Source organism: Opisthorchis viverrini (assembly GCF_000715545.1).
Source record: "Opisthorchis viverrini unplaced genomic scaffold opera_v5_173, whole genome shotgun sequence".
Taxonomy (NCBI): Eukaryota; Metazoa; Platyhelminthes; class Trematoda; order Opisthorchiida; family Opisthorchiidae; genus Opisthorchis; species Opisthorchis viverrini.
This window is the reverse complement of record NW_008751827.1, coordinates 125,680-143,361: the sequence shown is the minus strand read 5'-3', so window position 1 is coordinate 143,361 and position 17,682 is coordinate 125,680. Positions and strand designations below refer to the sequence as shown.

The following is a 17,682-nucleotide window of genomic DNA, read 5'->3' as shown; positions in this document are numbered from 1 at the left end:
CTGCCCATTTCACATGGGCGGTCGGAAAGTGCGTTTAACAGTTATTAGTGTATGCGGTTGAATTCGTAGGACTACGTGTCAGGAACCACTAGAAATTTGGACTGAAAATCAGGTTGGACACGCATTCATAGTGGGTCCTCTCAAGATTGCTACCGGGAAAAGTTAATATCGCTGTCGGATCACCAAAAGAATTGTATCAAGATATTTTGCGAAGAGTATTGACACATAACAAAATGAACAAGGTTCAGATCCTTTCCAAGCAAAGAATCTCTGATAGGTTTAACGATGCCTTATGGGTTGTTCTGTTCGGATGCGCGAAATAACAAAAATATATCCGTCTGATCTAAAATAATTCCTGTTATAGAAATATTCAGATGCATCACGTGCTTGAAGTCCTACCGCAGAATGTCAAAAAAGGTGTGATCAGCATTACAGGCCTTCGCTACTAAACACCAAAATCACCTATGCCAGGCCCTATCTACTTCATACAAACAGGATCTCCGGATGAATGAGCCTTTTGTTTGTGGCATTTGTTTGCAAACCTGACCTGAAAAACGAGTGTCTCACACTCATCGACCTAACAATATGAAGTTTCAAATGATCCTGCTGAGGTCGACCTAGAGATTCAAAAACTGGACAGTAAAACCCCCACCTCAATATTCTCGCAATGCGTCGACGGAGTTCCGAACCATGGTTGGGTCTGGTTTCACTGCTTAGAACGCTAAAAACGAGAGTGTTGCTGAAGGTTAACAATCGATAAAAAATGGATCGATGACAACTGATACAACCATCGTGTCTTGATTCTCCCAGTGATGGCGGTTTTAGATCAAATGTTGCTCTAAAGAGCACCCAGTGCATAAAAAAGAATCTTTGAAGAATGGGTAAGATAGGGCATGCTACACATTGTCTACACGCACTAAATGTTAGTAACTGCGTGGTTGTCGAAGCCATACTCCAGATAACAGCCAAACAATCGTCAAGTGGGTTTGGGAACCAAGTTGATGGGTTACCGCGGATGGTCTGGTGATGAGCTCAGCGGAAAAACCTTGTCTACCAACCGGAAAAAACGTGTGTTGTGACGGGAAGCTTGATACCACCAAATTTAGGAAAATATTGTTGCTGCTCGGGGAAGTGGTATTGCGAACTGTCCAATTACCTTCACACAAACAAACTTGCAACTTGTCTCCACCCATTCGACAAGGCATGATTGTTGAAACGGGTCAATTTAAAGTTATTCCCAAGGAGGAAAAATAGCCGTTAATACATTTAAAGCAGCATTCGCCTTGGCGGGGAACATTCTGAAGTCTTCTACTCCGCAGTTCCACCAAGAATGTGACTCTTCAGAGTGTGTACCACCGTCACACAATGTTTCGCGTTACATATAAAATGAATGGAAAATGACTTAATATTTTTCAAGGGGAGGGGCGAGATGGTTCGGTGATTAGAGTGCAAATTTACTAACCACAAGGTCCATGGTTGGAACTCGAAATCTGCCTCACGGCTTTCCTTGTCTAGGCTTGGGCACCCAGCCCTCTTTCTTCGGTTGGCATTGCAGTCAGGCACTGAAAGGGTGTTACACCTGGGCAGCTCTTTAAAATTATTTTTCAAGAACCGATCTGACAAAAAATGACTGAAATAGAACTCTGCAGTCACTTATCTCAGAGCCAGTAATTACGGTTTTAGCTAAGGCAGGGTACAAGAACCCCCATGTCCACCACAGCTCAATTGTAAGCCCTTATGGTCTTTGTGGTTGACTGGCAGTAAACTCTGTATGCCTCATAACATGGGAATCAGGAGCTCGCACGTGGGCGTTGGTCTTCATTGAGTGGGGAGGAGTATTATGGTTAGTTCTAACGTCCGATATCCAATCTGATTGGGATGTCTCGCATGGACGGAACAGTAACTGGTGTCAAGAACTTTGATCACTCGATTTTCTAAATGATTCAGCAATCGATATGTTACACCGTCTGTGCAGAGTGTGGTATTCTGGAAGGTCTCGTGTTGTGTACTAACAACACTGAAGTACCAAATAAAAGCACGTAAAATATGCTGCATACGTGTCAAAGCCAGATATACCGTGTCATTCGATAGTCCTTCGTACACCGTGAACCTCTACATATTAAATGAATGTCACCTCACTTTCCGGAGGCCAATGAACTCACAGTGATCCCATTCACAAACATTTTTATAATTTTCGAAGTGTGGATCATTTGTTCCACACTTCGGCATATGAACAGTGGTTATGGCTAGACGTAGTACACTACTCATAAGGTTGCTGAAAACTCTTCGACAGCCCACATCACACTCAGTTACTTAAAAACACCACAAACGAGGAATTCAGCTGGGTTCCAGGCGAGTCTCATGGCGAGAACAAATTGGTATGCAAATGAGTGAATTTGTGGTCATGGCTGATTTGAATCGCCCCTGTCTGGTATATGTTGGTGTCCAGTAAAACTCGGCATCGATTCTGAGCACTGTACAGGGGCTAATGAAGATAGACGTTGCTACACCTTGTCAGCGCAGGGGTCGAGACCATTCCATGTAGTGCCCCCGTAACTTCGACCCGTGTGAAATGTGCAAGTCTTTGCATGCTGGGTTGGGTTCAGTTCAGCAGTAATGAACCATGTACCCATGACGCGTCACTTTCAGCTGCTAGTTTCAATCACCAAGGGTAAGGAAGACGGGGTAGGGGCAGTTAAGCATTGAAAGCTATGGCCCAGCCAGTTCATGAAAGTTGAATACAGCTGTAGTTTGGAATGCAATTGATTGTAAATAAGCTACCTCTGTTAATTCCAGTGATAACTGATGTATCGCATCCTCATCCAGAGAGGAGTTAATTGCTTACACGACTGAGTTTACTGATCAGGACTTTCACAGTTCGTTACTCCTTTTGTGTCGTTTCTGGTCTTTATGTGGCTGTGTACAATGATCCTAGTAGACAGATGACCTCCTGATCCAGCGCAGTACCAATCACCGTCAGTCCGCGACGCATTCCAAGTGAAAGCCCAACTGAAATATTGAACTAGTAGATCAGTAGATCCCATCGTCCGTGGATTAAACAAATGCATTTATCTAATACAGGGATGCCCGTTACTACCTACCAATTGGAATGCTGATGGCCATTGTGATACAGTAACTAACGCGGGACTCAGTAACGCAAACTCCACGATAACCGAGAGTAACTGGGGTGAAGTTTTGTGCTGGGTGACAACAGTAGTGAGAAAACGTGGTCCTTTTCGGACACAATAATTTAGAATACAGACATATTCCTCTCGCTCGAAGCGCACTGTCTTTGAATGCTGTTTCGACCCCGAGTCCAAACACGACTAACAGGACCCACTGAAGATGATGTCACATTGAGAGTTTTTAATGACTCAGACCATTTTGTTTCAAATCCTCAGTAGCTAACCCAGTTATGAATTTTCTTTAGAATGAGGACGTCATTCCACTGATGCCTCCACATCACCGTTTGGAAGCAGCTACCAGGTTAGTTTTAGAGTCGTGGACTTCTACACCTTGATTCACTAGGTCTGGTAATATGTTTTAGGGATTCCCAGGCGGACTGAGAAGAGAAGGCAGCTATTGAGCAGGTGACGTGTGAAACTTTGTGTTCTCTTATGGACTTTTCTGCCTTCTCTTCGAATCATGAAGATGAGTATTAACAGTGCCGCAGTGGCTGTCTGTTGGGCGAGCATTAAAAATTGGTTAGTATTGCTATTTTTGTCATCCCAAAATGTTCTTCAAGACGGACGAGTTACGTCAAAATAGGCTGATGGAAGAGAAACTTGAAAATTTCCACAGCGGCATGTCCTCAGTGCCTAAAAACGCACACCCAATTTCGGTCCTGAAAGTGGGGCGAACATCAAGGCTCGACGTGATTTGCATACGTAAAAGAACGAACAAGGCGCGGTGACGCACGGACTAACATAACCCAGACATGTTGGGATTTGTGATGAGAAACTCTTCGGTCTATTGTTCAGTCTGTCATCTTTTCTGGTGGGAAGACTTTCAGCCAAATGAGGCAATGATAAATCATTGAGGCTTACGTGGCTAACACCAGCAACTTTCTGAAGGCCAAGTTCGTAATGTCCGGTTAAATTTCATTACGTCGGTAAAAAAAAACAGAGGTCGCGAATTGTGGTTATGCTGGCAGCGGATACAAAAGAGTCAAATTCTATAGAACAGGGGCATGAAATGAGGAAAGTGATGGATTATTTTGCAGAGACTGGATGTACGGTTGGCTGTCGGCCACCCACCGATGGAGGACTGCTTGGAGACGGTCGATCAAAAGGGGTGAAACAGAAATATCAAACAGACCCCGTGAATCGAATTATACACTCCCCAAGAAAAGAGGTGTCCCTGCGCATGTCATTCACCTGGCGTCACGCGGCAACGAATACTTTCCAAAATCAAACTTCCTCAAATCAAACATATCTAGCTATCAAGCTGAGACCAACACCAGGTGGATTGTGATGGACTGGACCGCCTACCGGTTCCCGTGAAGTTACGGCGAAGCTTCCACCGGTGGAACAAATTAACATCTCCCATGAGAGGAATGACTGAGGGCATTCCGAAACGCATAATACGATGGAACGTTTAACTGTTGCACGCAACACTGAGCAATTTAACCACCGGGGAATCGACAACGTGCTATATACTCTCAAGTGTGTGGTGCGTCGCACTTCATAGGCCAAGAAAAAAGTGCAACTTCTAAAGATCTTCGACATAAATATTTGTTTTATGGGTGATATGATCGCTTGATGGAAAACTTCTGTTGGCAAGCCCTTTTGTGGAACATTCAGCTCTTTATTCTCTCTTACACATCGATCGATCGCGTTTTTATGTTTGTGAGCGTGCTGTTTCTGAAGATGAATGATAAGTAACCGCAAGTTTGAACTGACTCTCTTTCACAAGAGTCTATTTTTTATTGAGGCCTGCAGCTCTCAATCTGCTACATAATGTGGGAAAGAAACTGGCCTAACGCTCAATAATATAGCTGAGGACCACTTGGCTTCCCAAAGTGATGGCAGTTACTCAAACCAAACTATGGGGGTACGCCATGAATAATACATTACAAATATCGGACAGGTTCCCCGTAAAAGTTATACACACCAATGAAATCATACATCTCATCCGTCCGGGGAGGATAAAATAATACGTGGAATTTGCAGTTTACAAAAGTCAATAAAACAGGAAATGATAGCAAATAGTACTTTGAGGGTACTTTCCACACTGTATATCAGAGGCAGTGAGAACAGATGTTCGCATTCCCCCTAGTTGGTTGCCTGTTTATTGTTAGACTAGATTTTACATATAAATTTTATTGAGTAAGGAGTTCCCATATCGAGATAAGCAAATGCACTAATATATGCAGTCTGCCCTTTAATAAGCCAAAGCACATGGAGCGCATGAAAATTACAATTAGTTTACAAGAGTGAATCTCATCTATAGTTACCGGACTACCTTAACACTGAGCCATTCGAGGCCTACTATCCGCCAGTTCAGTGATAAATTCTCACTTGCAATAGCTTGGGTTGGGCAACTCCGGCCACTGTGTATCAACAGCTACTCCCCTTATCACTAACTGACCATCTTACTGAGATCATGAGACTGGTTCACATCTGTCAGATTCACTTCCGAAATCTTCCGCTGGACGGTGTCTGCAATTCTTCATTTAGGCTTACTATTGAGAATTTGATATCGGTTTTAGTTTTCACCGACCAGAAATGTCCCAGTGGACACAAAAATGGATCCCACTGAAGTGTTGTTCATACCTTACCTATTCTGAATAGATACAGTAGCCACCTCTGCATCTGTGCCGCGAATTTGCTTATCACACTTCGGTAGACAACGCAAATAGAAGTCAGATTGGGAATACCGAATGAAATAGCAAATTCGGCAAATTAATTCAGAGATTAATTCAAAGATTAAAATATCTGTTGATTCTTTTCGCGAGCAGGAACAGTTCTTTACAAAAGATGTGTGAATGAATAATGTGTGAATAATTGTCTTACGAGGTTGTGGGAATACGGAGATCGCCATGGGAAAAACGCTCCTAGACCATGGATAGACTAGTGGCAACCAGTTCAACAATCCCAACACTGGTTATTGCTCTAGGATTCCACTAGAGGGTCGTTAAGCTGTTCAGCATTCCACAACTGCTTGTGAGCAAGTTTGGCAGCAAACCCCAGTTCATATCAGCTCGTACGTCACTTTTCCTAAGCAAAATTGCATGGATATGTCTGACTGAACCTGCCGAGTGGCCGAGCAGCGTCATGTGAGGAAAGACGACCAGGTGGAAAGAATATTTTTACCAGTGCTACTCTGTGCCACCCAGTATTTTCGCGTTACCAAATCTGTCTTTTCAGAACCCTACAGCAAAGTTTGCGCCTCAGTTTGCTGGAAGAAGGAAATGCAACTCTCGCCCTGCGTTTGTGTAGCAATGACAACCGGACAAGCTTGCATGCATATAAGTAGTTACTTCCTGCGTTCCACTCAAACAATGACCAAGTAGCTGAAATTTTCGTCAGCTAGAACTGAGCGCATGGGTAACCGAAAGCACGACATCAGACGTAGACACACGCACGTGACCAATCTTGTAAGCGCAAGCGTCACCCTCCAAAGGTGTGTATGAGGAACTGGTGTAATGTGAGCAAGTTACCGTGTCGGTATGTTTGGCGATCGTGATAGTGGTGTGTACGTGGGTTTCGAATGTAAGGATGTTCAACACCAGGATTTTGACCAGTGCCGAGACTATCTCTGTTCGCTTACTCGATCTTTCAATTTCGGATAAAGAATCAGAGACTCGAATTTGTTACTGAAATGGGACCAACTACAGGACGAAAAAAGCCACGACAGGAGCCCTCCCAGGAGATATTCAGTGTGAGATCCACGGTATCAAGGCCAGAGTTCACTCCATTAACGAGAGACTGAGTCCATAGGTCGCACGAGCATCGATCGGAGGGTCACTCAATAGGACCACCAAAAAGAAACAACCAATCCTAAGTGACCAGTAGCAAGTATATCGCCACACGCAAACCACCGATCAGGGTACAATTATTAACGCACCACTTCCCAAAGACACACTGATGATGGCACCTCGATTGGTGATGAAACGTTTGCAGCCAACCTGCGCAGCTCAGCGAACGAACCAATGATCATCCTGAGCTACTGAAATTCATCGCAATAGCAGCCTAAATCCTAACTGAATTTCTCATTTATGATACTCCTCAATTCAAGAAAAAAAAATACTACGATATCTCGAATAACGTAGTAACTGAAGCATGATGCAGCCATTGTGCAGCACATTCAACTGAAGAATTCAGCTGGGATTGAGTTACCTCCCCCTCACAAAACTTAGTATGCGCATTCTTTGTTAGCCCGGCTAAAATTATGTGGCCAAACGGATGAATAGCGGTTTGGTATTGCGTTGCTGATTTGACCAGCGATTGTCTGTCCTAATCAGTCAGTTAAGCAGATGAACCTGCACCCCACTTCTTGATACACTGAGAACTGGGAATTTATCTCGCACGAACGAGTGGAGGAAAGCAGACAATCAGGAAAATGAGGAAAAAAGCCCAACCTAGGTGGAACTAGACTCCAAGTTTACTTCAAAAAAGCGAAACGGATTGAAGTGACGTGGGTGGACAAAGCGCCCCCGATTCCCCTCCACATAACAGTTCACTGATAGTGCCGTATTTACGCAACAATTCATCAGCTCCCGCCTCCAATGCGCAGCTAACTAGCCCACCTACAACCACTGTAAAACAAGCACAGTTGATAATGATGTTTCGCACGAAGAAATGTTCTCTGACAAAGAGAAAAACTAAAAATAAGGGCGGTATAGCAACCAAAGATCCTGGCGCACCATTCCTACCTTTAGGATGGACCGCACTTAAGCACAGTTTGGCATGTAAAAAGCACCACTTTTGGGATCGATATTATCCGGCCGAGGTTAACAAAGCAGGCGAACGTGTACGGGTGATACTTTTTCACAAATAAATCATTGTACAGAATGGATACTGTTGTATGTGTTCTCGGTGACGAACTTATCTGTATGTTCAGTTCGCCCGATTTGCGGGAATACGGGGACCATAAGCTATCGATTGATGTCGTTTGTAGTCTACCTGCCCTTGGATTCACAGCATTCAAAGGTGTTTTAGGAATTTTAATCAAATAGTGTCCACGAGGTGATTGCAACAGTAAGAGTAAACGGTAGACGTCTGGACACAAGTATAATAATTCCACTTGGGAGCTTTGACTGCTTATCACGTCGTTTTACTAGCATGAAACAGGACCAGAGAATGGCAGCATAGGGGAACGTGCATCAGTCGGCAGGCTTGTCACTGAAATGTCTGAATAAATAACGGACCGCCGTGCGTCATCCATGTCATGCCCGCCATATAGAGCGTGAAGACACTAACTACATCTATGGACTGTAGTGTATCAACGTGGCACGTATGTTACATTTGGGTGTGACGGTGAGCTAAGACATGTTGGGATGATGATTGACTGGAGGAAAGTTTCTGTGGCGAGCAAATCTGAGGTACCACAAGAGAATTATCAAAACCAGGCCAGACTGTATGCTATATGGGTTACCAGAACACCACCAACTCGTTAGACCTCACAGCAAGCCAGTTAGGTAAGTGAAGCGAGCCGGAAATGTAGGCACAATAAACCCTGTTTGGGTTTGCGAAAAGAGTAATATGAGCAGTCCACGAAGCACGCAGTCCATCTGATCTTCAGCTAAATGAGTCTAATCCGGAGGTTAGTGAGTCGCTATATCGAAAGGACGTGGAAATGCAGAATTTACGGTCTGCATTGATTTAGTGGAATCCCAAGCAGGAGAGTCAGGAGCATAAGCCATTTAGCACAAATATGTATAGCCCGAGATCATGCCAGCCTGCTTAGATTCGACGGCGCAAGAAAATAAGCCAAGAAAAAGAGGACAGTTCCAAAACGATCAGAGTTTACAACTCATGGATTGTGATTACTGAATGTGTTGAAAGCCACACACTTGGAGTGCACAGTGTATGCGAATTAGTGGCCCACACGATTTGCTAAAATGATGTGGCAAGTCGTGCTGAATAGTACAGAGCATAGTCAGAATTATGGCAATGGCAAAATATCAATTCTAGCCCCAACATGGGCACTGCCTACCAAAGAGTTCGGTTTTCAGTAGGTACGGAGCAGTTCATTTTACATCCATGACACTTGTCGATATCACATGTCTTCCATGTTTACCTTTTTACCAAAAAAGTATCGCATTCTTAGAACCCCTGTTTGTTGTTCATATACCGACAACAGAAATTGGGGCTGTTGGCTACAACACCGTCTGAGCCTCTTCAAAAATCTGCCGATGCACGTCTGCTACCAAATTAGTGGGCGCGACCATCTATGTCCGTGTAGTCTAGCGAAAGAATGTGAAATCGAAATGCCGCAAGTATTAACTTTAGTGTTCAACAAACTACCATTTATAGATACAACATGTGAGAGTCTAACTACAACGGTCCTCTGTGGAGCACGTTTCAATAAATTAGATATAGAAAACCACGATATTTGCAGACTGCGATATTTTGAGGTGGTTTTTTGGTGGGAATGGGGGCAACAGGAACGGGTGCAGTAAAGTATACGAAGATATACGAAGATGTGGGACCTATCCAGGTCCGAAAGTACAGGAAACAGATCACTAGTGTGACTCACGCTCAACGATGCTAAGCAATCCGACTTTGAGGAAGCGAAATAGTTTAGCCCAACTCCAAATAGCTAGCATAGAGAAACATAATTAGTGTAAAGTCAACCGTAATCCCACCGTGTGCAGAGAGAACAAGGTATTTTCTCTCGCTTGTCCCTGTGTGATCGCCAGTGAAAGTAATATGTCCTGACTGTGATTGGTGAAACAAAAAACGTTACAGTTTACAGCCCATTTCAGAAAACAAAGTACATAAGCGATCCGGAAATAGTAAGCTCGTGAACGTACGTTATGAGTTCCTACAGGGATGTGAAAATCTTACACAAAGTTTCCTGTGACCGTGTCACGATCGATCATCAACATCATCATCGCCACAGTTTCGTTCACCGATGATCTGGAGAGGTGGGGTAGATAGCTGCGCATTGAAGGTGGGAGCTGATAAATTGGTGCGTAAATAGAGGTGTGCTAGTGAATTTTGAAGTGGGGGGATTAGAAAGAGAGCTATGCATTGAAGGCAATAGCTTTGATGCACGAGCGCCATTGAGGGCGCGACTCCGCCATGTCTGACAATGTCTCTAATCATTGATGTGGCCCGTCTCGGGGTCCCCATTCGGAGAGACGGCAATGACTAGCGCAGCTGAGGTTGCTAGTGGTGTCTTTCCCACTTCGCTGGCAAGTCATTGTTTGACCGCTTCTAGATCTCTTCCACCCTTCACGTGGTTGTGCGAAAAGAGCCCTTCGAGGAAGTCGGTCGACTGGCATACGCAGTACGTGGCTAAGCCAGCGCAACCTATGCAGTGTGATCAGTTCATCTATCGAGGGTGAGTTATTTCTTCCGAACACCATTCGACGAACTTCAGCATTGCTGAGCCGGTGTTCCGACCAGAAACGGGCAATGCTCCGAAGACATCGATGGTCAAACACTTAAAGTCTTTGGACGTCCTCGGTGCCCAGCGGCCAGGTTTCTGATCCGTAGGGAGCGCACGGTAGCGTGGTAAACTCGACCCTTGGATTTGCCGGGAAAATTTTTATGAAAATTTGCACCGGAGAAGGGTGTGATCTGGCTCAACTCGTTTACTACAAGGCAACTGGCAATCAAGGACTGAAATACCCCATTGGTAGATAATGACATTGTGGTTGTTTGATTCCGGGTTTGCTCTGCAGTAAGGTGACGTCACGTAGCGTCACGTAGTACGGCTGAGAAACAACTGGGGATTAGTACAGAGCAGCAGAGTGCTTTCAGTAACACCATCAATTTCTGTTTTAGGACTAAACATACCACGAGGTACGCTTCTGATGGGCTAAGGTATCCTTCTCGTGCACTGAAGTCTCTTGCATAAATGGATAAAGCAAACGGACAGTGTTTAGTAATTCGACCAGTGTGATTTTTCATCGATGTGGAAAATCGAACATCCTCTGCTCACGAACTTGGAGCTATACCAGTACCCTAGCCACCCATCGCAGCAGCTGCAGGATCACCGAGTGTGTAGTCTGTAGCGTCCAGATAGAGGTTATCGTAAGCTCAGCAACTGCAGTTGGATCCCTATTCGGGTTTCAGGAATGCGAAATACGTCAATCTCAAGGGTGCCTAAAGATTGTTGGTCGATTTGCCTGGGGATTCTCGTGTCAAACGCTGCTGATTAGGTGATTGAAGACTGAACTGGGGACGTAGAGTGGTGGATGCGAGCGTGCACTGTGTCAAGTCCATAGACACCTGACTCACCTGACCTATGGCTGGGATCTACATAGGAGTGATTGTCAGGTGGGACAGGACGGGAGTTGAGATATGCTGATTAAGAAAGCTGGGAAGCGTCAGCATTTTTTCGGTTGTCTGCCCCGCTTTATTCAACGAAGAAGGCGACCTGGTCCGGTGTTCCGACCAGAAACGGGCAATGCTCCGAAGACATCGATGGTCAAACACTTAAAGTCTTTGGACGTCCTCGGTGCCCAGCGGCCAGGTTTCTGATCCGTAGGGAGCGCACGGTAGCGTGGTAAACTCGACCCTTGGATTTGCCGGGAAAATTTTTATGAAAATTTGCACCGGAGAAGGGTGTGATCTGGCTCAACTCGTTTACTACAAGGCAACTGGCAATCAAGGACTGAAATACCCCATTGGTAGATAATGACATTGTGGTTGTTTGATTCCGGGTTTGCTCTGCAGTAAGGTGACGTCACGTAGCGTCACGTAGTACGGCTGAGAAACAACTGGGGATTAGTACAGAGCAGCAGAGTGCTTTCAGTAACACCATCAATTTCTGTTTTAGGACTAAACATACCACGAGGTACGCTTCTGATGGGCTAAGGTATCCTTCTCGTGCACTGAAGTCTCTTGCATAAATGGATAAAGCAAACGGACAGTGTTTAGTAATTCGACCAGTGTGATTTTTCATCGATGTGGAAAATCGAACATCCTCTGCTCACGAACTTGGAGCTATACCAGTACCCTAGCCACCCATCGCAGCAGCTGCAGGATCACCGAGTGTGTAGTCTGTAGCGTCCAGATAGAGGTTATCGTAAGCTCAGCAACTGCAGTTGGATCCCTATTCGGGTTTCAGGAATGCGAAATACGTCAATCTCAAGGGTGCCTAAAGATTGTTGGTCGATTTGCCTGGGGATTCTCGTGTCAAACGCTGCTGATTAGGTGATTGAAGACTGAACTGGGGACGTAGAGTGGTGGATGCGAGCGTGCACTGTGTCAAGTCCATAGACACCTGACTCACCTGACCTATGGCTGGGATCTACATAGGAGTGATTGTCAGGTGGGACAGGACGGGAGTTGAGATATGCTGATTAAGAAAGCTGGGAAGCGTCAGCATTTTTTCGGTTGTCTGCCCCGCTTTATTCAACGAAGAAGGCGACCTGGTTGATGTCATCAGGTAGTATAATCTGTAATGTTTATGTTTGTATGTGGACTGAGACACTTCCGGGGCGCCCGAATCCAGACAGGAGGACGATCAATCAAGGTCTCTCGTCCAAAGTCTGACCTCAACACTGGGATAGTTGGCGTCAGACTAGGCGAGTAGCTCAAATTTTAAGGAAATAATTACCAAACTGGCTCAAAATTCCAACCTGGAGGGATTCGAGACCGTTTGTCAGACCCTATCCAGTGACCCATTTGTAAGAAGATACTGTGATGCTGAATGGACAGACTCCAGCTCAATAAATAAACCATCGCACCACGATAAGACCCGGTCTTTTGGGCCAGGAATCGTTCGTTGTAAACCTTAAATTATACCGAAGCATGCCCACTAATATCAGAAACGCACGTTTCTGCGTGCTTTCCTCTCTCTTGCAGATAAACCTTCCTGTTTGGACTCACACCACGCATCACTCTCTAACAGATATGGTGGGGATACGGTAGCAAATAGCATAGCATCCACGTTGTCCAATGTGGAAACTATAGTCACTTGTTCTTCGACAAATGGCACGGCATGCGTTCAGATACCTTGGCTCACAGTGTTGGTCAATCGGATCGATGGGGTTTGAGCACACTGAAGATATCCATCTGATTTATTATGCTTCCGGTTTAGCTTCTGCCGGGATTTGTGCACTTAAGAGTGGGTGGTCATCGATCGTTCATCTGCAACGGATATACACCTAGTACGGTTAGTGACAGTCAGGTTAGTTCAAGTAGAAGAGCCGCACAAGTTTCGCTTAACACGGTATTCACACTCGATAATGTTGCTCCACAGTGCAGCTCAAGTATGTAGGTGAAACAAGATCTTAAACGGTAAAGCGGAGTTAGGCTGTACTAGAATGCACACTGGGTTGAGACAAACGATAGAATCACATATCAGACACGCTTCTGCACATCACGAGGCTAGTTATTTGACTCTCAGACAAAAAATCTTCACTCTCCGTGGTGCTTCAGATAATTTTGAGCCTAGAGGAAATACGTCGATGCGGCTGTCTGGTCCCAACAAGCTACGATAGTTTTCCAATACAACTGACTGACTTCTGTTTAGCTTTCGCCTAACTGTTCTCCAGTGTCCCACCGGTAGACCAAATTAACATCAAACGAAATATTCTTCCCCCCGGGATAAAAAGCTTGAAATAACACATTTGAATCCAATGCTCAACGATGATTCATAATAACCACTCCATGCTTCGCGGAACTCAATTATTCCCCCCCCCCCCGGGATAAAAAGCTTGAAATAACACATTTGAATCCAATGCTCAACGATGATTCATAATAACCACTCCATGCTTCGCGGAACTCAATCACGGGCATATGAATAGAGCATAGTACGCCATAGGACTTTTTGTCATGAAAACCGAACTTTCAGTTGCCACCCACCAATTAGGTCGATCTAATATCCCTCGATCAAGAAACTCGTCATTCTTCCCTGAAAACAGGGAGACATGTAATAGTTCAAACCCCGGCACGGTCATGGATATGCAATGCTGCTGGTAAGAGCAAAACTCAGATCGGATGCTTCTCCCTTTTGTTGCGGACTCACCAGAATAACTGCGCCAGAACTCAAGGACTACTTTTCAAAAGACATTGGTGTGAACGTGAATAGTGTCAATGTGGGATGAACTAAAAGTGGAATTAAAGGAACAAGGATATTCTTCCATCTTAAAGAACAGATAGAAAGCTTTTCTGATGATTGGTTCAGCAAGCTTCGACCTGGAGGGTCTCTGGAATAAAATCACACCCATTTACTAAACAGGTGGCGATGGCGTTGTGGTAGTCGCTAGTACTGTGCACATTATTACTCAAAAACATGAGGAGAAGCACACCCAACACGATAGTAAGGTGTCCAGATTACTTCTCGACCTTGTGAGTAGTGACAGGTGAAATGTATGTGCATTCAGGATAACTGATCGTGAAGAAGCTCTTTGTAACTCTCATGAGTTACTGATACCAATATACCAATATACCAATATATGGAAAGCCAGAACTGGCGAGGAATATGGATCAATTTTATTTAGTTTAGTAAGTATATTATACCGACGAACTAGACTCTGGGGGAAAATCGCAAAAAGCAGCGAAAAATTGTGATTCACGTTGATGTAACATCTATGGGGTGACCAATATGTCTGTCCTAACAAGAAAAACGCATTTTTCCGTGCCCAATTCAGAGTGACGCAAGTACAAGTGGACAAATTTTTGACGTGGGAGTGTTATCAAAGAGAGTACGAAACGTCTGGGTACTGCTGGTTCGACTCGCCTTCCAGGATTGAATCCACGTGACCCCGTTTGTGCGTGGTTCGAGACAACTCGAAATACCAACGATACCAATGGCATCGTTGTCGTCAGTTTCCATCCAGTGTCTGCAGATGTAGACACTTCAGAATGATTGTAATAGGCCAGCACTAAGCCCCTTTCCTATTCACTCTTGTTTTCTATTCAAATAAATTATGATTGTGCGGCAGCGTAACCCCACTATTTAAACATTGATGTTTTGCTGTCGATGATGAGCACTTGGCTCTTTGCTTCTTTGTTTTTCCCCGCTTAACAATATGGTTGTTTTAACAGACATCAACGGATGTAAACAAGGACGCACACGTAGAGCAGTCTCTCTATGAGGAAATGAAAATGCTTTGTCAATGCGCTTACTAAAAAAGGCAACATGTATGACGTCAATTCCAGTCGGTTGACGGAAATCTAACTGGTCAAAACATGCCTTGCTAGTTTATGGCAGAGTATGTTGGTTTGATCCATCATTCATCATTCCTGCACACTTTACAGTTTGATACGCTAGTATCATCAAGATGATACACGTGTGCAATGAATATCCGTTCAAAAAAGACGAGTCACCACCGTAACCTATGTGTTACCTGAACAAGAACTTCAAAAGAACATAAGTGTATCAGGAAGATATGTACTACTATAAAAGGCTGTGGTAGATGTTAGTAACTATACAACCATCCGGGTGTTGTGCGTTTTAGCTCGTGACCCTATTAGAGTTCATGGGAATCTTCGTGCTTGTGACACCATCCACCTAGTGTGACAGCGGGGTGACAAATCTAGGACCACTTCAGCAGTACGGTGAGAAACCATGATTGGTGAAAGATTAAAACTTCACTTGCTTTTATACCACCTACAACCGACCAGTTCTCATCTGGGTTCGCAGTTTGTTCACCTCATTGCTCTACCTTATACCGATCCACCGGCAGATGCGCTCAAATGAACAAGTCGAGTCTGTCACAAATAAGGACCACACAAACCGAAGTAGCTGAGAACAGTTATGGCACAAAACGAACAACGACAGATCAAGAATGAACCAATTGCCAAGCATCTGGTATTCACAGGTCACTCAGTCGGCTAGCCAAACGGCAAGAACCCGCGGCAACTGGGTATCGGTAAGGCTCATCTGATCCAATCTAGTCATCCAACATTACGTGCACAAAAGTATCGACCTTGGAATCGACTTTTCGTTAGTTTGTGAATCCCATTGCAATGTCATTCCACTGTAAATGTATTTTACGTGGATGGACACCCCGAGACGGTCCACATCAATGGTTTGAGACATTGTCAGACATGGCCCAGTCGCGCCCCAAATGACGCTCGTGCATCCGAGCTATTGCCTTCAATGCATAGCTCCTTTCTCATTCCTCCCACTTGCCAGTCCCCTGACAGTGCTGGATTTATGCACCAATTTATCATCTCCCGCCTGCAATGCGCAGCTACCTACCCCCTACTGCGGCAGCTACAATCACCGTACGACGAGTACGCGGTTATTACAGCTGACGGTGGTGATGATGGTGATGATCTCACGTGGCGGCCAATGCAAGTCACTAAAGTGGTAACATTTATCTGGTTTTTGCTGTCTCGGTAAAAGGGAGCAGAGAGACTCAGTGATTTGAGAATCGAAGTCCACAGGGACGGGATTGCACTTATCGATCTCCGAATAGGATAATTCTCCTTCGGAGTTCTAGGAGTGACCAACTCCTGATGTAGCACCAGACATAAATACATGTTTCGATCATTGGTGTCAAACTTAACCTATCCAGAATGATCTAAAATAAACTATTGAAGAATATCGCCCAGCTATGGACAGGTAAACAAATGCCCTTGTACAACTGTCGTTTTGAATGTTACAGACTCAGATCCTCAAAAGGCACCGACGATGATTTCGAATTTGTAACGAGATAGTTGTTCGGTGCTTCTTTGTTTTTCAACAAGAAGTGACTGCGTGGCGGGGAGAAAATTCAAAATCTTCAATCACAGAAAACAATACAGACACACGTGTGACGCTAAGTTTTCCGACGAACATGTTTGACACTGATAATAACAACTAAAAAACACAGTACGAAGTTGCGTATGAGGGAAGGAAGAACTCACTGTATGTCTGTTCATCATTTTCTGTTGGGCATCCCAAAAACGAAACCGCCGCTCCACGTAAAACATGTATTCTTTCACGCTGTGGAACGCAGCTTCGGTGTTGACCTGAGTGTGATGAGGATAGGAGAGTGTTGCAAATGCGAAACAGGAAATCAAACAGCATTTGACGTCCAAAAGGAACGCGGGAATAACTATCCCACTTTATATGCACTAGAACGCCATACTGTTTCATTTTCTTTCGGAAATTCAGCCAGATGAAAGCTTCCAACCCTGTTTTTGTACATCAGACGGACCAAGAGAAATCGTTCAAAAAGCCTTTGACTACCAGGTCCACACGCCCCTTGATTACACATGCGAAAATGGTTGATTTTATCCAAAGCCTACCGGTTGAGCTGGCCGGATGGAAAATATATCAAAACTTTGGGAATCACCCAGTTCTTGTTAAAATAGCATACCACTGCGTTTGAAGCCGACGTTCTGGTGTATAGCAAGCTCTCGATCAGGCTTGGCATCTTACCGGATAATCCACTGCACCAGTCATGTTATCTTAACATCTAAGGGAAACCCCTCTGTGGCGAATTATACTTCTTCACACAAACGTCCCTGGAGCGACCAGGATTAAGAGGTAATCAGTATGAAGTTCAACGACTATATATTATCGCGTTCGTTTCAGCAAAAGTGGTAAACTGGGTCGTGAGCG

The 17,682-nt window shown here is 44.6% G+C and overlaps 1 protein-coding gene across 1 annotated transcript in view; it reads right to left on the bottom strand.

Annotated features, from left to right (window-relative positions):
- Positions 1–17,682, bottom strand: part of T265_07419 (hypothetical protein) — a gene marked incomplete at both ends in the record, with an annotated part of 50,632 nt that overhangs the window by 6,844 nt on the left and 26,106 nt on the right. The window contains one exon of the mRNA XM_009172937.1: positions 16,983–17,087. Coding sequence (XP_009171201.1) covers positions 16,983–17,087 — 105 coding nt within the window. The remainder of the gene's footprint in view (positions 1–16,982; positions 17,088–17,682) is intronic.